Source organism: Garra rufa, chromosome 9, assembly GCF_049309525.1.
Source record: "Garra rufa chromosome 9, GarRuf1.0, whole genome shotgun sequence".
In the NCBI taxonomy this organism is placed as follows: domain Eukaryota; kingdom Metazoa; phylum Chordata; class Actinopteri; order Cypriniformes; family Cyprinidae; genus Garra; species Garra rufa.
Window position 1 is genome coordinate 19,314,475 of NC_133369.1, and position 27,182 is coordinate 19,341,656.

Sequence of the window (27,182 nt, forward strand, 5' to 3'; positions counted from 1 at the left end):
TATTAATGACAGAAAAACCATAAAAAAAAAATTCTGAAAATGGAAAATAAAAATAAGGTAATAGACATTTCTAAATATTATTATAACTAGGGCTGCTTGGCTATTGACACAAATTTTACTATTTGATTTGATTTCTATTCACAAGCTCGCAATTCAATTCTGATTTCGATTCAGTTCAATAACGATTATTTTGGATATAAATCATGTAATGCTGTAAAATATGAATATGAATAAAATATGATACACAGCTGGTACTACAGTGTAATATCGGGGGTTAAAATGAATTTAATCATATACAAACACTTAAATTACCCTCAATTAAGTTTTTTATAACAATAATAATAACTTTACAACTACATAATTATAATTCTACCAATTTTTCAAACAAATGAAATATTGAAGAACAGTAAAGTTTTAGTGAATATGTTATATGCTACATATATTTAGCAAAGTGCTCCTCTGAGTTTTTTCTATCTGACTAATGAGTTTATGGTCACCAAATATGTTGAGGTTATTTGACATTGTTTACAAGCTGTTATACTGAAGTCTTTAAATGAAATACAGGCTAGACTAAACAATTTTTGGGATTTAAGAATCGTATTGTTTCGTAAAAAAAAAATAAGAATCTGTTAAAATTGAGAAGTCAATATTTTTTACCCAGTCCTGTTAAAAACTATCTCAGTATCTCAGTGATACTAGTAAAGTAACACTTGTTTACACTGCAGTGCTGATATGATATTAAAATGATTTGTATTAGATTTTAAAGAAATTCTATACATTTTATGCATGTAAAATTTTTAGACCGACTGTTCAAACTGCTAGTTAGTTTCTAGCATGTCCACTTGTCGGTATAACAGTGTAAATCTGTGTAGGCTTATGCGTGAGACTTCAGCAATCGCTATTTTACAATTTTTTTTTTAATAACATAAACACATTCTGTATGTTTTAATGCAGTTTAATGCACAATGTATAATGACGATGTGGAATTAGATTTGATTGTTTAGACTGAGACTCCTTGATGAAAATCTCAATTTAATCCAGTTCTTTTCTTGTGAGACTAAAAAACAACTAATTTTTGATGCCTGGCCTTGTTTGCCAAAATCTATTTGTCTTGTATTATCTACCCTTTTCACAATCGAGATTAAAATCATAATAGCAACCATATACCGTATAAAAAAAAATAGACAAAAAATCTTTAAATAAATGAAGCCAAGAACAAGTTTTAAACCTGTTTTCCACCACTTTCATCCTTGTAAGCCCGCCAATAAGCGTCATCATATAAAGTCACAACTCCTACTCACAAGTGTTTTCAGTTGTAAAGTATGCAAGAACGATGAAGCACGCTCATATTTGTTTGGAAAACATTTTTAGCACATTGCTGCACCATTTTCTTTTTTAATGTAATGGCAAAAGCATGAAGACAAGCATCTAAATTAAAGTCTATCCTTTTGTTTACGACTGGAAAAAAATGAAAGTAAGCTGAAATGTTTGGTCTCATTGCCTGAAATGATTGTTGTCTAGGTGAATAGATGTCCTTGATGCACAAAGAAAGGTCTTGAAACAATGCGAGGAAGGTTTTTGTTGTTGCTGTTTTCTGAAAGATGTTTGGCTTCAACTTTGTGCTTTTGTCAATTAGTTATTGCATCTAAAACTATAATTTTTGGCAATATAATATAATATAAAATGTGGAAGCAGTATGTGCCTCATGTTCAATTCTGTACATTTTGTATACAACTGGTTGCATATTCTATTGACTTGATTCCTGCCCATGTGAAGGGCTCTACACCGCTTTTGGCTCACACACCGCAATATATTTCCTGAAAATTATGGAGATATTCTTCCTATTGATTGTATTAGTTTTCTTTGGTATCGTGGTTATGCTATTATGATGGGGTTTTTTCTCCACTATTGTGCAATAGACGGGTGTATCATTCATAGAGCAGCTCTTTTCTTCTTTTTGTGAAAGGACAGCCATCTTTAAATTACTTCCTCTGAAGTTAAAAGGCTTCACGGCTAATCAGCCTATTATTCTCCACTAATAGATGACCAGTAATTGCAACTAATAACTTATTACTCACCTATACAGATATTCTAATAGCATGTATTTAGGGAACAATTTCTTCAATAGAATGAGACAGAGAGAAAGGGAGAGGAAAAGAGTCTATTCAGTGTTCAGAAAAGAGGTGTAAAAAAGCCCTCTTACAAAAGGAGCTTAAAAGGCTACCTGTAGCATGTTCTTTTCCCTCTTGCTTATATGTAATCTCATTCACAGACACTGAAGCCCAGGCGTCGTCTTCATCTCAAGATCAGACTCTGGGGCTTTGTTTGCTCTCCTCACATGAGGAGGCTGGGAGGAATTAAATGCGTGTGTTTGTAATGATGGGCAGTGAGGCGCCTACTGACGTCATTCCAATCTATGAGAATATGTTCTTCAGGTCACGGACGGCTATAGACTGAGGACATATGAGCTTCTTGCACCTAATAAAGGTAGGTTACATTGAGATTGATACATTTGTCGTATAATTGGTTGAAAAATTCAATATGAAGTCAAAGGCTTCTCAAAACTAAATTCGGCTTTCAGGAATTTTCTTGAATCCTTCTAAAAAGTGTGAAACTATTCTGTCTGCTAATTCGACCCACTGACCAGTGTCCACAGGATTTCAAAGGCGGCGACACCAAAGGGCCATTGGCCTTTTCAAACCAGCAATAACAAACCCAGCACCAGACGTCCAATAAAGAGACTTCCACTTCATTTAAAGGTAATTAATATTCTCTGTCAGCCTGGCCGCTTTCTTTGGAGTGGCAGGTCCAGGCACGCCCCCCTGCACTGTAATGGAGTGGACTGGTTAACTTTGTGTTTGTGGCCTGTGTGCCGCTGCCCGGGTGAGTGCGCTCAAGCACAGCCTGACGGTCAGCTTAGATCTGTGTGAAAAGACCTGTCTCATAGCCCACTGCACTCCAATAGACCTCTCTGTCCCTCACTGTCTACCTCTCTTTATTTCTCTGTTTTCTTTTTTCGGCCTCTCATTTTTAGATTCACTCTGTTTCTAATGCCTTTTCTGGCTGAGAACCTTAAAACGTTACATTTTTAAATGATATCGCCAAGGGAATGTTTAAGAGGCCAAGTGACTTTAGAGCATTTAAACCTTAAAGACTAAATTGAATCACATTACAAACATTTAAAGGATTACTCCACTTCCAAAACAAAAATTTCCTGATAAAAAACATCCCAATGTCATCCAAGATGTTCATGTCTTTCTTTCTTCAGTCGCATAGAAATTAAGTTGTTTGAGGAAAACATTTGAAGAAAACATTCCAGATTAAAAATGCAGTTTTAGTGCAGCTTCAAAGGGCTCTAAACAATACCAGCTGAGGAATAAGGGTCTTATGTAGCAAAATGATCAGTTATTTTCTAAAAAAAAACTTGTATACTTTTTAACCTCAAAATCGTTTTTGCTCTGCAATACACATGTGTACTTCAATACAGTTAGGGTATGTTGAAAAACTTACATCTTATTTTCTCCTTCAACTTCAAAATCATCCTACATCGCTGCAAATCTACTGACCCAGTGTTTACAAAGTGAACACACAGAGAAGGTTAAATGATCTTTACAAAAAAAGGTAAAACAGCAATGTAGGGCGATTTTAAAGTTTAAAATCACCCTACATTGAAAATGAGAGTACGTATGCGCATCACAGAAGTAGACAAGCATTTGTGGTTATAAAGTGTAGAAATATTAATTTATTTAAGAAATTTACCAATTGTTTTACTAGATAAGACCCTTATTTCTTATTTAGAGCCCTTTGAAGTTGCATTGAAACTGCATTTTTTTAACCTTCAATCCGTTACGCACCATTGAAGTCCACTGCATGGAGAAAAATCCTGGAATGTTTTCCTCCAAAAACAATTTTTTTTGTGACTGAAGAAACATGAATATCTTGGATGACATGGGAGTAAATTATCAGGACATTTTTTATTCTGGAAGTGGAGTAATCCTTCAAAGCTGACAAATCATAAAATCATTGGAGGGAAATGACTTTAACTCATTTGGAAGAATTGTTGATGTTTTAATACTCCAGCCAATACTGATAAATTCTCGATTTTTAACAATGAATCATATTTTGAAGTGTGTTTATTTGCAACAGCATGTAGAGTACTTTAAGATCAGAATTTCTAGAAAAATTTGGTAAGTTAAAAAAACTGAAATTGGATAGAAAATTGGGAATAACAAAACATTTTTTGATTATACCTTACCTCACAGGGTTTTTTTCTATTCAACAGGGACCTCCCTTTTCTTCCACTTTCACTTGGTCGTAGTAATGTCTAAGGTGGATGGTTTGAACCCATTTAGCTAGTCTTTCAAGTGCTGTTTTATTACCATAGTGTTCTTAAAGGGATAGTTCACCCAAAAATGAACATTCTGTCATTAATTACTCACCCTCATGTTGTTCCAAACCCATAAGAACTTTGTTCATCTTTGGAACACAAATTAAGATATTTTTGATGAAATCTGAGAGCTTTTAGACCCTACTTAGACACCAATGCAACTGAAATGTTCCCAGGCCCAGAAACACAGTAAGGACATCAGTAAAATACGGTTCAACCATAATGTTGAGAAACTAAGAGAATACTTTTTGTGCGCAAAGAAAACAAAAATAGTGAATTTATTCAAAGATTCTTCTTCCTGTATCACCATCCTCGGCCATTGTCAAGAGTACCATGATGCATATGCATGTTTGCACACAAAAGATGTGTCACAGACTGATGTCACAGATTTCAGCTAAAATATCTTCACTTGTGTTCCAAAGATGAACGAAGGTCTTACAGGTTTAGAACGACATGAGGGCGATTACTAAATGACAGAATTTTCATTTTTGGGTAAACTATGCCTATAAGGAGGACCATTCACAATAAGTTACTCCATGAGGACTACAGGTGCAAATAGTGTACATGAATGAACTTTTTAAGAAAATGTATGTAATGTATATCATGCTGTCTAATTTGGGGTCTGCAATTATAGGTGCCTTTCGTGCTGAACGTTTGTCAGCATTCAGTTTCCTAAACTAACTGTAGCTATAGTTAAATGGAAAAGGGGTGTTGTAATTGCTGGTACATTAGCAGCCTGGTTTGACTGCTTGTTTACTAGGCTGAAGATAATGAGGAAATCAATGGAACACATTAAGCCCAGCTTTAGCAGTATTTGGACAGAAAGCATGGCCACAAGTAAACAAATTTCCATTAATCACTCTGCTCCCTATGCCTCTGGCTCACTCCCTGAATAGAAGGAACATGGATAGACCTGAAACTTGCTCTGCTAAAAGCAGGTGATCAGGATTTTTTTAATTTGGTGCCATCTTAGGAAATTTACAGTAGAGACAGAACAGACTGTAGTACAGTGTGCCGTGTGTATTTGTGAAAGGTGTGCTTTTGAGAATTAAGGCCAACCTTACAAATGAACCCTCAATGAGACCTGGTACTTTTGCTAGAAAGTATAAATGTTATGTATAATGTCTTGTTATTATAATACTAAGTACATGTAACGTGTAACAAGGACACTTTAACATAAAGTGTTACAGAAATTTCACTTATAAGTGAACGATGTTTTTAACATACACTCATAGTATTTTGTGTGTGTGTGTGGGTGTGTTTACTACCTGTTCTGGTGCCTTGATGTAGCTGCTGCTGGAACAAAAATCATCATCAAGCCTCAGAAATCACATCCTTTGTAACAGTTTCTGTTCACTGTGATATCTAAATGCAGTATGTGCCACACAATACCTGCTAGGGTTTCATGTTTGTGGTGGAGAAGACCCTCTCATTGTGGCTCACATCAAACAGGGGTTCAGGGGGAAGAGGCCAAAGCCTGACCTCATTTGCAGCTGAATGTGAGAGCTGGGTCTGTGAGAGGGAGCTGTGATTAGCATGTGTTTGTTTGTGGAGGCCCAAGAACGGAGGGGAGGATACCAACAGAACACAGCTGGTGTGAACTGTACCCTCACCTGCAGGTACTGTTGGTCTCATGTGATGGAGAGACCATCTGAAAAGATGGACCGAGAACAGTGTGGTAATGGTGGGAGGTCAGATCTTTGTGCAACTTTTTTTTTTTTTTTTTTTCAGTTAATCTGTTTAAAAATAAATGATTCAGATGTTTTCAAATGTGCTCAAATTTTAATGAATCTGTATTGGCACAAATGTATTTGCTCCACTCAATTAATTGTTTATTAACAGGGTGCTTAGTATAATTTAATGTTTCTCAGTTCTGGTGTTTGCACTCATAATTCAGGTTGCCAAAACTCAAATATATAATAAGTTTTTACCAATCAAAATCTTATATTACAATATGATTCTTTGTATTTCATGGTAACGATATGTAACACAATATAGTTATTTTTGCTTTAAATAAGGTTTTATGATATCAAAATGTTTGATGCCATAGAAATTTCGTAATTCTTGTTGTGTCAATATCACTAAAAACAAAAACTCAAGCTCACTGCAGACAAGTAAACAGTCAACGATTAAATAGAAATAAGAACCTTATTACAATAATAGGACAGAAAACTATAGTAGAATAATTAAGAAATGCTACATATATTGTATAAATCCTATATGTGACCCTGGACCACACAACCAGTCATATGGGTAATTTTTTTTTTTTTATTGAGATTTACACATCCTCTAAAGGCTGAATACGCTTTCCATTGATGTATGGTTTGTTAGGATAGGACAATATTTGTCCAAGATACAACTGTTTGCAAATCTGGAATCTTGTGAATTCAAAAAAAAAAAATCAAAATACTGAGAAAATTGCCTTTAAAGTTGTCCAGATTAAGTTCTTAGCAATGCATATTGCTAATCAAAAATTAAGTTTTGATATATTTACAGTAGGAAATTTACAAAATATCTTTATGGAACATGATCTTTACTCAATATACTAATGATTTTTGGAGAAACATATATGACCCATACAACATATATTTAGCTCCTGCTACAAATGCTACTTAAAACTGGGATTGTAATCAAATTTATAAAACACTGCATATTCTTTACTGTGTAAATTAAATGTATATGTCTTTTTATTAAAGTTATAAAAGTGATTTAGTCCAGAACGCTGAAAGATTTTCTCTATTTTGTAGTTTGATTAACATGAATGACAGCCAGAAGGAATATTAGACTGCTGTCACTTTAAGAGCTGCCCGGATCCAATATACTGTTACACGTGTGTTTTCTTTCTTAGCTGTTTGCTTTCACTTAAAGGAGAAGTTAACTTCCAGAACAAAATTGTACAGATAATTACCTCAGCCCTTTGTCTTTCTTTTTTTCAGTCATAAAGAAATTGTTTTTTGAGGAAAACATTTTAGGATTTCTGTCCATGTGGACTTCTATGGTGCCCCCAAGTTTGAACTTCCAAAATGCAGTTTAAACACAGCTTCAAAGGGCTCACAAGCATTTAGGGTTAAAAAGTATATAAATTATAATTTTTTTTTTAGAAAATAACTGATCGTTTCACTAGAAAAAGATGCTTCTTCCTCGGCTGGGATCATTTAGAGCCCTTTGAAGCTGCATTTAAACAGCATTTTGGAAGTTCAAGTCCACTATATGGACAGAAATCCTGAAATGTTTTTTTCAAAAACATAATTTCTTTATGACTGAAGAAAGAATGACATAAACATCTTGGATGACGAGGGTGAGTAAATTGTCTGTAAATTTTTGTTCTGGAAGTGAACTTCTCCTTTAAGAACAAAATTATTGTGTTTACGAGAATATTTGCAAAGACGGGTATTTTGACACCGTTCAAGGCCTATAAAGTGGCAAAAATAACTGTTCAATACTCCTGGGCTCCATTAGCACCATCTTTATGAGCAGTGACAGTGACAGTGCTCTGACAGTGCTCAGACACAACTCTCAGACAGTATGCGCACAGCGAAATGGGCTGCTGATTGCATTTCAGTGGCTTAAAAACACTTGTGCTTAAACTGCAATGCTTAAAAACGTCTACCAATATACTGTCTTTCTACCAATATTTTCAATATTTTATATTGAAAATATAATATATTTATATTTGTTTTTGCATGAAGTCTTTTACGCACACCAAGGCTGCCTTTATTTGATCAAAAATATTGTAAAATCAGTAACATTGTGAAATACTGCTGTAAGTCCAACATTCTAACATGCTGATTTGATGTTCAAGAAACAGCATTTATTTCAAATAGAAATCTTTTGTAACATTTATAGAATTGTCATACGTTTACTTTGTTAACATTACTGCTTTTCTGTAGCTGATAACACCTTTGACCAAAAGAAGCTCTCTTCATTTGAACCAGTTCAGTTGTATTTAAGAGCAATTCATTCCATTCATTGAGAAGATCGGATTCAAAAGAACATTTATTTGCAAATCCAATGACAATACAGTGGCATGTTTGAGAGAAACTGTTATGGGGTTATTGTAATGTATAAACTGCAAAGTTGTCCATGGAGCTGTGCAATGCATGGTTTACTATGCACTATTGTTCTTAACAGGCAAGTCACGATCGACATGAAACCCTGATGTCTGCATTGTAATACCATGTCTGAAGTATTTCTTTCACTAACCAAGCCATTTGTACATTTTTGCAGTTGAGCTAGGACCTCTATTGAAGGCCACCTTCTTAAAACTGAAGTGGACAGCGGCTGATAAGAACACTCTGTTCATCTCACATATTTCTCTTACATTCCTTACAAGTCAAATTAAACAGGTGGGTTTATTTTCTAATTATCAAATATGTGATGCTCAAATTATTAGCTGGACTGTAGTAAACACTGTCGTGTGAGCACTAGCTGAACTAGTCTATTGGACATCTCTATTGGTGAGAATAGGGAGGAAGAGGTCAGTGACCTTGAAGGACAAGAACTGTGGGTTATTGACCACTACTACTGAAACACAATGAGCCATGGTTAATAGGGTAGTACAAGACATCCAGAAAAGAAGATCTCTTGTAGATTCATTGTGTGTGTGTGTGTGTGTGTGTGTGTGTGTGTGTGTGTGTGTGTGTGTGTGTGTGTGTGTGTGTGTGTGTGTGTGTGTGTGTGTGTGTGTGTGTAGCCAGGCTATGTTAAATCCTTCATGTCCTTATCCTTCACGTGGATGTTGTGACCAGCTGTGCGTGTGCTCTACCTGTGTTGGCCCTCTGGTTTTACCTGCTCCAGGAACACAGACTATCAACTTCAACCTTGGAGAGCTGTCACATCCACTTGCAGTAACACACACGCACAACAAACCATCCCCTCAGCTCAAAGGAGATGTCAGGAGAGAGGAACACTTGGCCTGCTATTCTGACATAGCTCATTTTTCCAAAACCATTCAATGCTATTAAATAAAAACATCTTTATTTAGTCTTTCTTGGTCTTTTAGTGGCAGGGCAGGTTAGAATGTTTTTGAGAAGAGTGTGGGATCAAGAGGAAGAGGAAAACCCCAATTTTATTAGGTTCTGTGTTCTTTTATAGGTGGTGTTGTACAGAATTTAGCAAGAGCGTACACTGTACACAAGTCTGATTTGAAAACCTGAGTGTGTATTTTGACATACTTGACTTTTTTTTTTTTTTTTTTTTTTTTTTTTTTAAGAAATCACATTCTGAATTTTTCTTGTATCCTTGTGTTTTTCTGGTCTTTACACGTTTATTATGTTTGCTAGCTGCTACACTGTAAAACCCGACAACTTACAGTACCTCAAACCGTTTGAGGAAACCGATTGCCTTAAACCATTTATAATAAATATGAGTACTATAAATGCACATTAAGTTAAATTAACTAAGGCAATCAGTTTCCTCAAACGGTTTGAGTTACCATAACTTGTCGGATTTTCGCATCGTTAAGATTTTAATTCCCTAGTGAAAAATGAATATACTAAAATGTATTTAAAATATATTTATTTCATGCTAAGTATACAACAAATACATTTACATATTATCTACTTAATTAAAACACTCTGCAATTGTACTTTTAATATACTAAACTGGTATATTTAAAGTCTGCTAAATTGGAACAACTAATTTTGTACTTAATGTATTTGTGCCGAAGTAGTGCTGAAGTCCAACTAAAGATGTACCTAAGTATTTGATTGTGTTAAGGTGGAGCTATTGCAAGTATACTTAAAACGTATTTTAGGCTTAAAATTAGGAAATGTGCATTGTGCACAAGTAGTACTCCAAATAAAGTTTAATTACAACTTTTTTTAACTTTTTAAATTTTTATCTTTGTAAGTCTTAAGCGATATGTCAGTAAATATGGTAATAGAGTAGAACTATGCTTAGTTTAAAATAAACCCTAATTTCATTAGGGTTGTTAATGACCTTTCTAATTTGACTTAAAATCAAGAGTTTAAAGGTCATTGTTTATTCAAATTCTGAACCTCAATTCAAATTCAACCTAAAACCAAGAATTTAAAGGTCATTGTCGATTGAAATTCTGAAGCTCCATTCGACTCAAAATCAAGAATTTAAAGGTCATTCTCAATTCAAATTCTGAACCCCAATTCAAATTTGAATCAAATTCAAGCATTTACAGGTCATTTTCAATTTTAATTCTCAACCTAAATTCAAATTAAACAAAAATTCAATTAGAAATTGGACTTAAAATCAAGAATTGTAAGGTCATTGTCAATTCAAATACTGAACCTCAATTCAAATTCAACTCAAATTCAAGAATGTAAAGGTCATTGTCAATTCAAATTCTAAACCTCAATTCAAATTCAACTCAAATTCAAGAATTTAAAGGTCATTCTCAATTCAAATTCTGAACCTCAATTCAAATTTAACTCAAAATCAAGAATTTAAAGGTCATTCTTAATTTAAGTCTCAGTTCAATTCAAGTCTTAGTTTGACTCAAAATTTAAATGTCATTTGAATTGAATGTGAATTGATAATAAACTCTAAATTCTTGATTTTGAGTCTAATTTGAATTGAGAATGAGCTTTAAATTCTTGAATTGTAGTTAAACGTGAATTGAGGTTGAGAATTTGAATTGAGAATAAACTTATAAATGCTTGATTTTGAGTTGAATTTGAATTAAGGTTCGGAATTTGAAATTGGCAATGGCCATTTTGACTTGAACATACTTTGTGGCCCTGTGTTCTTTGACTTGCAATTCTGACCATCTGAAAGTTTCTGAATGAGAACTTTTCATTGAGAAACTGAAAATTGGTATTAATTGAGCCACTGTTTCTTTTTCAGCTCACTTAAAAAAAAGCATTGCTTTAAAAACTCCACACAATAACTGTTCACAGAAATTTTAAAGTGTATGAAAGTGTCATCTCAAAAAAAATGCCCCTTGTCAGCTGTAACATACTTTACTTAAAGCTTTGTCAAAAACTTAAAGGTATGATGAGAAGCGAGTGAAGTGAGAATTGAACGGCAACATTTATAGCAAGATGTTAGGCTGTTGAGCTGTTTTGCAGGTGGCAGGGCATCTGGGTGACGTTGGATGCGTGTCTGTTGGCTGAATGTCCTTGTGTCTGTGTGCCTTGATTTTAATCAGCTGCAGGAGACGCGACTCTGATGGCTAGACAAAGATATAGGCAAGATCACAGCTGGAGGTATCGAGAGATGGAGGATGAGCGCCATAGAAACTGAGTGTGACAGGGAGAAGAGTTATTGAGTACAATCCAAAACCTGAAAAAATGGTTTCTTATTTCATTCTGCCTTTTACCATTGAGATATTTACTTGGTTAGACAGGAAAATGGCATCTGATCAACTACTAACAGTTGCATGATGTGTTTGGTGGGCAAATCTGATTCAATGATACCACAGTACTTTTATAATGTTATAAGGAATACATTTTTTGTAGTCCATGTGACATCAGTGGGTCAACTGTAACTTTATGATGCTACGAGAACTTTTTTGTGCAGAAAAAATGACTTAGTTCAACAATTTCTTTCTGTCATGCATTTTGGTACTGTTGTAAATGTGCAATGAAGACTAACATGGTAGAGATGGTTTTTGTTTTCTTTGCACACAAAAAGTATTCTGGTAGCTTCATAACAATACGGTTGAACCACTGATGTCACATGGACTATTTTAACGATGCCCATACTATGTTTCTTAGCCTGGAACATGGTTGCATTGCTGTCTGTCTGTGCAAGGTCAGAAAACTCTTGGATTTCATCAAAAATATTTTAATTTGTGTTCTGAAGATGAACAAAGGTTTTACAGATTTAGAAAAACATGAGGTTGTGAGTATCTAATAGAGTTTTTTATTTTTGGGTGAACTAGCTCTCGAAATGTTGGTTTTCAGGTTCAGTTTAATTTATTACTAAATGGAAATAAAAAGATATTTAGGCAAAATACGAAAAATGTTTGAACCTTCTGTAATAGTTGCATATGAGTCCCTCAGTTGTCCTCAATGTGAAAAAATGGATCTCAATATCATACAGTCATTGTTGGAAAGGGTTCAAATACACAAAAATGCTGAAAAAACTGAATTTGTGGGACCTGAAGGATTTTTTTGAAAAACAGCATGCAGTTTAGCTGTTCGGGACAAACAAGAGACTGATGAACAACTATCACTAAACAAAATAAGAAAAACCCAGCTGTGCCTCATTCAGGTAACAACACATTATTAAGAATTAAGTGTATGTAAACTTTTGAACGGGGTAATTTTTATAAATCAGCTATTATTTTCTCTTGTGGACTATATGTAAAAGTATTTTATGTGAAATATCTTATTCAGGTCAGTACTAGCTAAAAAACAATATGCATTTTGTATGATCCCTCATATTTTGGTCAAATAATTAACATTTTGCAGATTCTGCAAGGTGTATGTCATCTTTTGACCTCAATTGTATATGGATATGTATAGATACACAAACTAAAACAGCTAAACAAGACATTGAAGTAAAGATTGCCTGCTCACATGTCTCCCTGACATACCATCAGTTTAGCCACAGTACAACATCTCCTTTGCAACTCCACAGCCGTCTCTTTCCCCACTGGCACTGAATGGCTTTACGCATTACTCATTTAAGAGAGCTCATTCTTATCCAGATTGGCACTGACATCCCTGTTGCCTTAGAAACGAGTGGACGTCTGATCCTAAGCCAGAAGTGTCTTCAGCATCCCTGCACATCACACACAGAAAGCGTGGCATGCCCGGAACCCCACAGATGTTTCACCAGCACACAGACTCTTTTGCAGACAAAGCCACACAACCAGACAAAAGCCTCAGAAACCAGACCAAGGCTCTTTGCTCTTGAGCTCCTCAATGTCTTGTTGCGTTTTTTCTTCAATTACTTTTCTACATTCATTGGGTTTCAAAAAGGGCCATGTGTTTACTCCACACAGAGGAAATTAATGTGTTGGGATTAAGTCTTTTTGCGCAAAATGTATGACTTTTTTCTTTTTTGGTCTAAGCTTAAGGATGTCTCTTAAGCTTGACCTTTATTTTTCAAATCAGTGCTGTAGGAGACTTTTGTTTTCACAGCAGTGGTGAAATTTCAGCTCTGATGAACGCAACATGGTACTTATGGTTTATACAGTATCTGTGAGAGCCTTCTGTAGCCATTTTAATTGGCATTAATTCAACGAGTACATTCAGCTTGTTTGGTGCTTGTAGAAATGTGTATATATGGTACATGATGTGCTGTAAATGCAGCTAACCTGCTTGTGTTCCTCTTACTGCTTCTCAAGCACACGCTGCGCTTTGGCTTGTCAGTGTTTCAATGATGTAGAGAAACTGTATAATAGCCATGAACGGTATTTATTTGCTGCTCTTGATATGCTCAAGAATAGTTTTTACACCGCACTTCAGTGCACTGATGAAGCAAACGTGAAATAAGAGAGTGTTGAATAGAAGTTTCAAAAGTGCTTACAGTTGAGACGTTAACCTGATTCACCTTGAGCCCATTGTTCATAATGCCTAATCTAGATCGGACTTGTTTGTCCTGAACAGTTAAACTGCCTGCTGTTCTTCAGAAACATCCTTCAGGTCCCTTAAATTCTTTGGTTTTACAGCATGTTTGTGTATTTGAACCCTTTCCAACAATGACTGGATGATTTTGAAGTCCATCTGTTCACACTGAGGACAATTGAGGGACTCATATGCAACTATTACAGAAGGTTCAAACACTTGCTGATGTGTCAGAAAGAAAAACGATGCATTAAGTGCCGGGGGGCTTTTTGAATGTGAAGATCAGTGTAAATTTAACTTGTTTTGTCTTCTGGGGAACATGTAGCTTCTGAAGGGCAGTACTAAATGGAAAAAAAAAAAGATATTCAGGCAAAATTAGAAAAAGGTACACATCCTCATTCCGTTCAAAAGTTTACATCCCTCACTCTTTTTTTCTGAAGAAAAGCGGTCAGTTTAACTGTTCAGGACAAACAAGACACTCATGAACAACTATCACAAAAAAAAAAGCACAGTATTAAGAAACTTTTGAACAGGGTCATTTTCATAAATTCAACTATTATTTTCTCATGTGGACTACAGTAGATAAAAAAGTCTTTTATGTGAAATATCTTATTCAGGTCAGTACTAAATAAAAAATAACATGCATTGTGTAAGATTTTGCAGGTTCTGCAAGGTGTGTGTAAACTTTTGACTTCAACTGTATATATAGATTCTAATTGATTACCCATCTTAGAAGTCGCTTGTATCTGTCTAGTGCCACAACGTTGAGATTTCAATATTATTGTGGGTCAAAAAGGGTGAAGGATGAGATGCCTCATTGGCTTTCTGTGCTTTAACGCTTGCGTCTCTCCCCTTCACCTGTCAACACATTTTCTATACTTCTATTTGTTTCATAACTAACCAGTCTTTAACAAATGCCTTCAAATCCAATAGGTGTGTGGTGGATGGGTGGTGAGGTGCAGATGAAAGAAATGAAATCATTCTGCGGTCCTGTTCCTTGACCCATCTGTCAAGGACTGCAATACATCTCGTTTCCTGTTTGTATGCATTTGTGGTCTTGTATATTTACTATTGCAGATTTCAAAACTGAACTCAGTAATTTGTTGTACAAGCTATACTTTTACAATGATGCCTCTTTTGCTGAAGCAATAAGGGCAAGGCAAGTCAGTGTCAATTTTTTACTGTTTGAAAATTAAACTGGATTAATTCACCCCCCCCCCCCCAAAAAAAAAAAAACACTGTTTATGACAAAAGAAGGACACTATAAACCGATGCAAACAGAGTGCTTCTGGATTTCACAATAGCTTCCATTTTCACGTAAACAGGCGTTTGTTGAGAATTTCATATTAACATGCATCAGAGGGCTATGTGGAAGTGAAGATATTTTTATCTAAGGGCCTGTTTCCACCTGGTCAATTCATGCGTTTTCTCTGATAGAGTAGCTAAGACCTTGTGTAAATGCCTTCCGAAATGCTTTCGATACAGATTTAAATCCAATTGCTCAAACCACTTCATAGTCACTTCACAATAGTCAAATTTATAAAAAATGACCCCATTCAAAAGTTTACATACACAGAAGGAAACACGATGCATTAAGAGCCAGGGGTGTAAACTTTTGAACAGAATGAAGATGTGTACATTTTTCTTTTTTCATTTAGTACTGCCCTTCAGAAGCTACAGAAAACATGTTTCCCCGAAGACAAAATAAGTTAAATTTACCCTAGTCTTCAAATTCTTAATGCATCGTGTTTCCTTCTGAAGCATCAGTGAGCATTTTAACCTTTTGTAATAGTTGCATATGAGTCCATCAGTTGTCAGTTGATCTTAAAATCATACAGTCATTGTTGGAACGGGTTCAAATACACAAAATTGCTGAAAAATCAAAGAATTTGAAGAACAGTGGGCAGTTTAAACAGCTGTGTAGGTAGCAATTAAGAATCAAGCGTATGTAAACTTTTGAGCAGGGTCATTTTTATAAATTCAACTGTTATTTTCTTTTGTGGACTATCTTTTATGTGAAATATCTTATTCAGGTCAGTACTAAATACAAAATAGCATGCATTTTGTATGATCCCTCTTATTTTGGTAAAATAGTTTTGACTTTAACTGTATATGTGAACATGCATTTACTCCTCTCACTTGCACAAAAACAGATTTAGTATTCTTCAAAGTAATAAAAACAGTAAAAAGCTAACTAAGAATATTAAGCAAACCTGTGAAAATGTAGTTGTTGACACAAAAATCCTTCATGTATGCAATTTCTACAGCCTGAGGCTTATCTATTTCACTTAAGAGCACATTGAATAAATGTATTTGTGTTTTTGTCTTCTGATCGATTCTCTGAGTTTTTTTTATTCCCACATGTAATGATCATATATATAAAAAAAATAGATGTGGTAAAGCTTTCCCAAACTTTTTTGGCTCTCAGACTGTGTGAAAAGCCAGCAGACTATTTATCAATCCCTCTTTCTGGTGTCTGTACTAATCAACGGCACTAATTGATTTGAGCGCTGGTGGGGGTGGGGGGCACCAGGGGAGGGGATGAGCGGGTTATCTCTGGCCCGGATCCAAGATCTTTCATATTAGCAGTAAATGAACAGTGAACAAGTGAAGAAATAAAGTATTCCCTAAAGGGGAAAAAACACGATTATATAAATTCATAAATTTGTAGTTGAAAAGACATTAACTTATCCTAAAGTAATAATTACACAAGCATATCCTCTCTTTTATTTAATCCACAATAACAAATAAAAACAATCATGGTCAGGTGCTAATGCCATAACTTACAGGCTGTTCTTGTTTTGTCAGTTCCTTGAAGACACAGAGGCTATGACTGGTAACAGTCAAAGCTATGAAAGAAAGAGAAAGGCATGCGTTTGTGCCACTATATGAAGAATGCCAAGGCGTTTCCACAGAGGAGAAGAAGAATGCACCATATCAAGGACACACCAATGTGAAGAAGGACAGAGAGAGAAATAAAGCAAAGAATTCTGAGAGAGAGACTGCCGGCTTTTTCACCTGTGCACAAAATCCACATCCCCCAACCATAAGGGTAAATTTCTATACCTTAAGTGTGACTGTTTGGATTTGTTCCTAACTTGGAAGACCTCACGTTATTCACTCAAGATGTAATTATTAATTAGCAGTTTTTTAATATTTAATGTGTTATGAAGAAGGATTTAGAGATGAGTGTTCAAGTAAGGAAGCTGTTGTAAGGTAACCTGCTTTACAACATCCAAATTAACAGGATTTATTCATTCCAAATATATTTTTTTCATGAGTCAACGTGACTACAGTAAGTAATATGATTAAAATAACTTTTTAATAGATCAGAAATAATTTTACACTGCAAGAAATGTAGATGAAATTGAGTTACTGAAAAGAGAACTGCTAATATGTAATTATATGTAATCATCTAATCTAGAGAATAATGTTCTGAAAGTAAATCCAGGCAAATTGCATTTTCACATCTTTTCTTTGTATCTTTTAAATAGTAAAAATATTAAACCCAGACGGTCATGTTTCGGTCATGAAGACATTTGCGTAGCAGTCTAACCTTGAGCATTTTACGAATATACCTTCCACGTTTTAATTTATATTTAACTTTAAACTGTAATGAAACACATCTTCGAAGTAACAATGGGGCGTATGGGTCAGCAATTATTAAGTCCTACCATACGCTACGTTGCTTTCAGAGAGCTTATTTTAAAGCCAGAAAAATTAATACATGAAATGTAAATCAATGATCAAGCCCTTTTGAAAAATAGTTTTCCTTTTTATTTAAAAACGGACAGTGAAAGAAATGTGGGTTTGTTTGAAAAAATGGTCATATATCAGTTAATAATAATTAATAACATCCTGCTGTCACTTAACAATAAAGGACGTCATAATATTTTCATTTTTGCAATTGCTTTTCGACTAAATGGAAACCAAACCGACCAATATTTCTTTAAAACACCACTTTATTTTTATTGGTAGGTGCCCGTTCTGCAAAAACAAATCATTACAGAATGAGTTAAATGCTTTTGGTAAAAAAGTGCGGATTTGACAGGTAATTCAAACGAACAGACATTTTTTTTTTAAAGAAAAGATAACGCAAACTCATATTTGATGGCATAAACCCGTCTTTATAAAGTGCAGCTCCACATTGGGGGTGCCGAGATATCCTCAATACCAATAAGCATGTAATGGGATTAACTTAATGAGTGCCTCCTTCACAAAATGATTTAATTTACTAGGGGAACATTTGCTTCTGTGAGGTTTTCACAATAATTTTATAAAATAAACAATTCATAACTAATGTATGTACATGCATAATTTAGCTACTTAAGTCTCTTTCAACGCGTCCAGAAATTGGTCCATTAATCATTGTGTTTACTCGATTCCTGGTCGCTCTGATCATCTGTGAAGCAAACGTCGACGTCGCTGTCGTTGTCGCTTTTTTGCCCGGCGTCCTCGAAAATGCCTTCCATTTTGTCGTCGGATTTTTTGATGGTTTGCCCGGGATGCCTCGATTTGACGTGCCTCTCCAAATCTCGCCTGCGAACGAGCACCTTCCCGCAAAACTCGCACCTGTAGGGTGTATTTCCCTCGGCGTGCAGTCGGATGTGTTTGTTGAGATTGCTGGGATCACCAAAGGGCCTGAAGCACACTTTACATTTGAGTGGTTTGTAGCCTGTATGAGTTCTCATGTGAATCTTCAGCCCGTATTTTCGAGAGTACAATTTGCCACAGTATAGACACAAATGTCCCTTTTTTGGCTTGCCCGAGTTAGGGTTAGAAACGGGCATAGACTCCAACCGTGAACGGTTCTTCTCTACCGCGATTTCAGACAGCTGTTGCGTGTGCATCGCTATCTCCCTGTCGATATTCGTAATTGCGTTTAGATCTGGATTCAGAGCTGGGGCACCAAAGTAGTCTGGGTATTTGAGCAGATTGCCGAAGTGAAATTTAAGAGGATAGTATGGGGAACTATAAAGAAGCTCTCCATTGTAAACCGTGAATGGCATGAGGGGTATATTGCAGTCCCCATTGTAGGATTTCCCCCCATCAAACTGTGGCAAGGAGAACCTCTCGAAGTGAAACCCGGTCGGTAGCTGGGAGTAGCGTGAGGGGGACAGGGTAGGGTGCATGCGGCTGTCAACGTGCTTGAAAGCTGAGGTCTCCTCAAAATGTGTCAGCAGAGGAAAGCCGCGGATGCTGTTTGAGCAGGGGATCACTGGAGGTGAGCTCTCCATGGGGTGTGCGCATTTTGAGGGATGAACGTTAGGTAGAGGTGATTTGATGTTCCCTAGTAGTTTGCTAAAACCGACACTGTTTGGTTTCCCATTAGGCTCATCTCTTGCTACCTCAGCTGGGGAGATCTTCGAAAGTCCCATTGGTTTGAAAGCGGAGCGTACGCCTGGATGGAAACCCATGCTGTTGAGCACAGAAGATGTCCCGCCTAGGCCCAGGAGGTGTCCCGGGTTTCTGGCGGAGGTCACGCTCATGTCAAGGGCTCTGTCTTGCTCCTCCGCGCTTGGTTTTTTCGATAGTCCCGCTTTATTGGCAAACGGTGAGGTGGACACGATTCGTTTCACTGCGTCTGACATGAAGGTGCTGTGGCCGTTCCGTGGAGAGGAGGACGTATTTGGGATGTCCCCTGATTTCGGAGATCTGTTGAAGTTGTCTGTGCCTCTAGCTTGCTCGTTGTTCACCAAACTTCTGCCATTGCTTAACGCGCAGTGGAAATGGACGTGAGCTTTCAGGGTGTTTGGGTATTTGAATATTCTCCAGCAGTACCAGCAAATGTAGCGCTCCTCGCCTGGAACAAAAATTAAAAAGCAATTAAAAGGCGTAGTAAATTTAGTAAAGCGTCATAAAGATTTTTATTGCACATGTACAACTCAAGAAATTCTTGATTCTTTGCGAAATCTAAAAAGCTTTATTTTAAAGGCTTTTTAGGCTATCACCACGTCTTGGTCACGTTGGCATGACACCAGTTGGGCAGTCTGGGGTCAATGATATAGATGTAATGATTTTGTAATCTCCAAAACCCCGTTGTTTATTGTCACCATCAAAAGAGCAAGCGCCGGCCCAATCTGGCGCTTACAAACCAATACATTGAATAGCGACTTTCTCTGTGTGCTTTCCCGTGGAATTGACGGCAGCTGTTGCTTGAAATCGCTAGTCGCATAAGACAATGAGGCTGGCCCATCTGTTGACGCTGGAGAATAGGAAGCGTATGTCAAGGAGCGCACCGCGCATTGGCCTGAGTGCAGCGCTCGCAGTACAGCGTCGCAAATCAGGGCAATATACATCCCACATAAAAGTTTGCATTCACCAGCCAACAATACCTTACGCAGCCAGCTAATTTACCGTAGAGCACCTTTTTGAATTTATTTGCTTTTGAATACATGAATATTAATGACTAGGTGACATTTGTTAACCTCTTCCCCTCGCTAAACCACACCGCGCATCAGCCCAGGAGAGGACATCCAGGGCTTTATTAGTGAATGAAACGAATTAAGAGAGATAATGCAGCCGTTAACGCTGAGCATGATCAGTCATATATTAATATAGCGAATACAGTAGCCTGCAGTTTGCGTGCTCAGCTCAATAATTCTCAAACAATCAATAGGAGTTACTGCCCCAGGCTACAGACCTTTCGATTTACTAACTAAACACGGATAATCTGACAACATTCTCGGATAAGCCTATTAAATCGGATTTGAATAGGATTTGCCTTTATTCTGCTGGTGGCGGCGTTGCTTAAATCCGCTTGTTGCTCGTATTTAGGCTACTAATAGTTTATAACATATTATATTTTGAAATACTTCCAATAGAGTCTGGCACTAAATTACTTGAATAACGTTTAAAAATTAAAAACGTATTCTATTATTTTCATTTCCAAACAATTTCATAAGGTAATGTTAATGACTACATACTTGTATTTCTAAAATATATACAATACAAATCTGAAATGTGTAAAACGCATATTTTTACATAACGAAATTATTATAGATTATTATAGAGTCTCACCTTTTTCGTCGTGTGTTGGAGTTGCAGTCGTAGGAATGTCAAACCATTGCGCCAGTGCGTTGGAATACCAAACGCTTAATTCTTCTCCAGCTTGTATTTCTCTCAGCACACGGTAGAATATCTTTTGAAAGGAAGTAAAAATATTAGAATTTGTTTGTCATTTAAATAGAGTCGAATTCGTTAGTTTTGTCTTAACTCACCTGTCCTCCAGGTAAATCCGAGACTGCTTCGAGGTTCTGTTCTTGACTGTTCCTGGCCGCGCGTATTAAACCGATCCAATCTGCAACTGCACTGCCAGACTCATCCACGAATTCTCCTCTCACCAAACGAATCTACAAATACATATTTTTAACATTAATAACGTGCTTTATTGTACCCTATAGCTAAAACAGTCAAAATGTTCGGTGAAAATAAAATGTAAAATTATTGCTATGTTTGCCTTATTTAAAGCTGTTAAAATTATTTCCTACTATTTTAGAATGTTTATATAAACTGTTTAAATCTATTTTATATATATTTGACACGCTTTCTTTTGTTGTCTTTTTTTCTTTTTTCTCAGACATTGTTAATTATATCACCCCAAGGTATTTTAAACAAAAGAGCGTTAATATGGTTTTATTCGGTCTATTAGACAATGGCGATAATTTTCATGGAACAGGCCACATAATTGAGTTGATATGAGAAACGAATTTGAAGAGTGTCAAAGCATTTCTATTCTGTTCAAACAAATTAAAGATTAAAGCGTGACATTTGACACAGAGATTGCACCTGATGATCGCCCATGGCCCGCGGCGTTGCATTTACGCGCATCAATCACAGAAGCAGACAGCGTAAAGAGCTCCAGTCTATTTACAACTTATTTAGGAAAGTGAATGCCATTTATATGTGACGCCTTTTACGCCCCTTTTATTTACGAATATCGCACATATTAATATGCTAGTAAAATAAAATAATAATTATTTTATATAATTTTAAATAACAATATTTTAAAATAAATTTGACTTGGCCTATATTAGAATTACAATTTATACTAATATTCAGTGTTTCCAATTAAATATAAACAATAATTAAACTAATGATTGGTTATTGTCTAGTTTACTGTAATCTTAAAAAATTAAACGGTACATAGGAATAACCAGCCCTCAAGCCTTTGAAATTTAAAGGGGGGAGAGGGCATGAAATTTCGCGCAGAAACTCAGGTCACCCCATTAACGCGGTTAAGTAAAAGGCGTAGAATGACATGTTGTTCTGCTAATATAACTCAATTATTTCCAAACTGACAGCACAAACCAATTAATACAAGGATGCTTTATGAAGACTGACAGATCAGAATCGAGGAAAGTAAGATGTTATCTTTTTTCAGCTGCATGTTTTCTTTTTATATTAAAGCAATGTTATGATTATAAAATATTATTAACAATAATAATAATAACAAATAATAATAATTATTATTATAACATTGATTTCTATTAAAATAATTATTAATACTAATAATAATTGCTATAAACTCTTGTTATTGTTATAGTTTTAATTGTATGTGTATTTGTATGTACTTATTCGATAATCATTAAATTAAAAATCTGCAGAAAAGTTCAAATGGTAGAAGCATATTTGTATATACTGTACAATATTTTGTGTTATGTCACAAATGCAAGCCGTTTGCAACGGAAAAAAACTTCAATCATTTCTCTCAAGGTACATTTAATATATAAAAAAAAAACTTTCAAAAGTCATGATAAAAAGTGAACACTTTGGTTAAGAAAATAAATCAACTAACTCACCTTCTTTTTCACTCCAAGTTCCTTGCGGTCCGAAACATACTTCCCGAGTTTGAAGATGCCCGGGACAGGTCCTATCCGAAGCCCGGCTGAGATGCTGCAGTCGGCGAACACACTGATAGTGGGTGTCCGAGTGGCTTGCATGACTGGCTCTGTGTGGGGCTGCGCTCTCAGAACCAGGAATACCAAGCAGGCACTGATTGAGATGAGCAGAGAGTCTGAGATGAGGACAGACTAATATCCGCCCGCCAAGTGACGCGGTGGCGTGTGTGATCCGGCTTTTCTTATGGCGCAGTCAGGTACCCCTCGGCACATTAATGCGCAAGGGCGAGCAGCGCGCTATGAGAGAGTTGCGCTCTTTTAGCAGCTGTGGAAGCCTCCGAAATGGTCACATGGAGACTTTCCCTCACCCTCACGCATAATGAACCGCTCCAAACGGTCAAGAGACAATAGGCCCCAGCGACCTTCCCATCCCCAAAATCCAATTTGTCAAGGGCAGAGAAAAGAGAGTGCGGAATCAAAGGTCTGGCGCGACCATTAATCCTCAGCATGTGGCTTTGTCCGCCAGACAGTTCCGATATTTTAAGTGACAAATCCACTGTATAATTTCTCCATAAATTCTCCCCCCTTTTATTGTTCCTATACAAACCAGTTTTTGGAAATCAGTGACTACTTTAAATCTACTTGGCTGCATCCTTTTAGGTTTTATGTACTTCAAAGCTCTTTATTCTCTCCCTGGCTGCATTGTCTCTTGCCGTTTCAACAAAAGGAGCAGGAATGTTTGGGAGACTTGTTAACTTCTATTGACTCCCGGCGTGTGCCGTGCTGGGACCGGGCAGGTACTCAACGGGAGAACCAGCCAAAAAAATAAGAGCCGCTTTCAAAAAACCCACCACCTTATCATTTCACACTTTTTGACAACAGGTCACGTAGCAGGATGGTCGCATTCAGTTTTGACGAAGAGCCCTGCAGGGCTCAGAATTAATGGGAGAAAAAAATATTTTTATCAAAGGATGCAGGACAAAACACGAAATCTTGTGCAAGACAAGAGTTGCTGCTTGCCAATATTTAATCTCCCAGCAGCATGTCAGAGTCTTCGCTTGCATTTAATATTATCAAGGGAAAAGCAATAATACTTTTATTCCTTTTATTCGCGCATGCTAAACATTCAGGTAAAGTGTTCATTTCGCCTGCACGACTGAACACAATCGATCTATTTAACATTGACAAATTTCTCTAAATGGCTGAAGTTATCAAGCAGTTAGTTAAAAGTTGGAACATTTCGAATTTAATGTGTTACATTAAATACATATTTTTGTCATTCAGACATGTGGCAACAGACGTCCAACTTTCACTCAGGATCCTTTGGTGTCTAAAGTAACTTGAGTCACCACAGGTTTTAAAACTTCATTTGACCTCTTTGATCGTGGTCCTCAATGGCTGAACAGAGGCCGAGGGGAAGAAACAAGAATTTGTGGGCGATAAATTTAAGCCATGAACATGTCCAGGGCCGGAGTGGGACTCCTTTTCAGCCCTGGAGTTTCAAGCCTTAGACCGGCCCACTTTAGTTCAAGACTGACTATATTAAAATGACGTCATTTCCAATTCAGTGCAAATACAGTAGCCTAAGTGTTGCTTCACAGTGAAGATTTATTTGAACAGTTAACACAATATAATGTTTAACAGTATCAGTATCTATTTTCTGTTAGAATTAGTGCTCATAAATATCCAAACCTTGAAATGAAAAAATATCAAATAAATACAAATGTATATTAAGCTATATGTATAAAATAAGGATTAAAATAAAATGTATTAAACTTTCTAATGACACTATCATGTCTTTTTCAAGTAAACAGCTGCTTTATAAGTTCAAATATTTTTCATAAATGAGAACATTAAAGGGTAAATGTCTAACACTATTCTTTTAAACATCACAATGTCCTTTTCTGCAATATCTGAATATATATTCTGTGCAAAATTGTTCAGTCCTTAAACACAAATAAAGAATAGAACAAGTATTGCACTGTCCTACCTGCCCATTCTAGTGTGTTGGGCTCATGACTGGTGCTTGGTAATGTTACGGGGCCTGGCTTTTCACTCTTAGCAGCAAACTGGACTAGAGGCTGCTGCTGCTGAAGAGCAACAGTACAAGAAAAGGTTTGATACATAAACATGAACGGTGATTTGCAGACATCGTTGTTTTGCACTGCTCCTAACTAGCTTGACGTTAACCAGGGGCGGACTGAGACAAAATTTCAGGCCGGGAAATCTCACACTTATCCAGGCCATCCCACACCAAAATTTGAAACCCTGGACAACAATATTTTTCATCATCACATAAAGAAAAGTTGAAATCAACTGGGTAAAATAATTAAATGCTATCTCTTGAACTTCCAATTTGCCTTTTAATCTCTTTTAATCTCTCTGTCTCTCATGTGTGTTTACTTTTTAAACAAATTTTCTTGTATCTGTCACTTTTTTCATAAACACATCTCGACCTTTACAACCACCTATACAGTACAGATCTAAGGTTGGTCTTTTTTAAAGAAGACAATCAGCAGATTATTGCAGAAATACTGAGACCTTTTTAAAGACATGTTTTTGTCAAGATTGTAAAAAGTTGTGATTTTGTAAAATGACACTTGACATTGCTGCTAAGGGGGAGGAGACAGCCACCAGGATGGTTCTTGAGCTTCTAAGCTTTCAAAATTATATATAATTTATGATTAGTACTAAAACATTTGACAGAAAAAAGGGCAACAGAAAAAAGAGGGCCACTACATTAGGACCATGTGTTATTGTCGTAATGTTAAAATTAAAACAACAAAAATTAGCTACATCTTGAATATATCTTTATTAAAAAATCTTAAAACTAAACATGTTTTGCATTATCATGGGTCATGTTTGGCCCTAAGGAAAATTAACCATGATATTATTGAGCCTATGGTAAACATAGTAACCATGTTTTTTTGGGGGTTTTTTTAGGATTGATTCCCATTAGTATAATCATAATTTTATACCATGGTGAAAGTATAGTGTAGCAAAACCATTGTATATTGTATAATTATTGTATAACTATAGTAAACATGTTTTGTAAAACCACAGTTAATTTTTATAAGGGTAGCTCCCTAAACCTGTTTTAAAACGATATTTTTTATAGATTAACATTTGTTAGCAGTTCAATACTTAAGTAAACAAAGACAAAACTACAATAGTCTGTTTACAGATGTAACAGACCTGCGCTTTAGGTCCTAAACAGGACAGATTTGTCTCTCTGCTCCACCTGGGCACTTCTACTTCAGTCTCGCGTCGTTTTGGCGGACGGCGGACGCGCGGATGCGCGGAGCGCGAGCGAGACGAAACGCGTGCCAGTCAAGACTAACCGATTTATGATTTATTAGAGTTTTATTATTGAATGGCTAATTCTGAAATAACCACTTTAGTACATTAGGCCGGCAACAAAAACAACAACAACAATATTAAATAATAATAATAAAAATTGGAGGGTAGCGGGCCAAAAATTCTCCCGATGGACAGTCCGCCCCTGGCGACTGCTGTGACTGAGTGCAGGCAGCTAGGGACACCGGCCCTCGCGGCCAAAAAAACGGACCGGCCCACCGGGAATTCTCCCGGTCCTCCCGATTAGCCAATCCGGGCCTGAACATGTCCTGCTAACCTCTGGCCTGGCGACTCTACGATGACACTCGGCTGTAATTGGAGAAGCAGAGGTGGGATTTCTTTTTTCAGGAAAAGGTACCCCACTGCTCCTTTCTGGGAGCTTTCTCTTTGGGCTCCTTAATGAGTCAAAGAGCGTGAACGACACGCGAACAATTTTTGAATAGGCGCATGCAAAGGCCGGCTGTGTGGTGGGTTATTTATTAATGTTGCCATTTGTGACTGGTTCCCATCCGCTCTGCAACAGCGGGTCCGGCCTCTACAGCTCTCACACCAGCCGGGCCCATTCTCATTCTCGTCTTGTGTCTTTAAAGCCGAAGTTTTCCAACTAATAAATTGTGCACAAAGGCGGAAACGCGGACGTTTTCTTTTCTGTCCTTCTCACCGGGAAAAGCAAAGGGGAGAAAGTCATCCCAAAGAGCTCATTGGAGCACGGTTTTTGGGAGCTAAAGCTGTGTTCGGAGCAAATGGGATGGAAAATTAAATGAAATCAAATAGCTTGAACGCTTGCATTGTCCGCTGTCTTTTAAATGGCACATTAATTACACGGCAGCAGCTTTATTTCGGAACAATATTGTGGACCCGAACGAACGGAGCATTCCAAAACATTTTTTACGCGTCGGATTGTGAGATTCGGAGAAAGTGTCGGTCAGGTGGCTGAAAGCTTTTTCTCAGGGTCTCAGCGTTACAATTCGAGCTAAATGTGGGATTTGATTTAACAGGTTGCCAAATAATGAAGCATGAATGTAGGGTAACTGAGACTGTGTGAAGAACTGCAGTGTCCCACCAGGGGTTTCATTCATGCATCCAAACTGTGTTTGAGTGCCAAGG

The 27,182-nt window shown here is 36.6% G+C and overlaps 1 protein-coding gene across 1 annotated transcript; it reads right to left on the reverse strand.

Moving 5' to 3' along the window:
* Window positions 1–17,685: 17,685 nt before the first annotated feature.
* prdm13 (PR domain containing 13) lies at window positions 17,686–22,976 on the reverse strand. The gene is made up of 4 exons (XM_073847682.1): window positions 22,680–22,976; window positions 21,099–21,230; window positions 20,899–21,019; window positions 17,686–19,681 (listed from the first exon to the last, which is right to left on the reverse strand). The coding sequence occupies exons 1-4, from the start codon at window positions 22,818–22,820 to the stop codon at window positions 18,240–18,242; spliced, it is 1,836 nt and encodes a 611-aa protein (XP_073703783.1). The 5' UTR covers window positions 22,821–22,976; the 3' UTR covers window positions 17,686–18,239.
* Window positions 22,977–27,182: the final 4,206 nt, after the last annotated feature.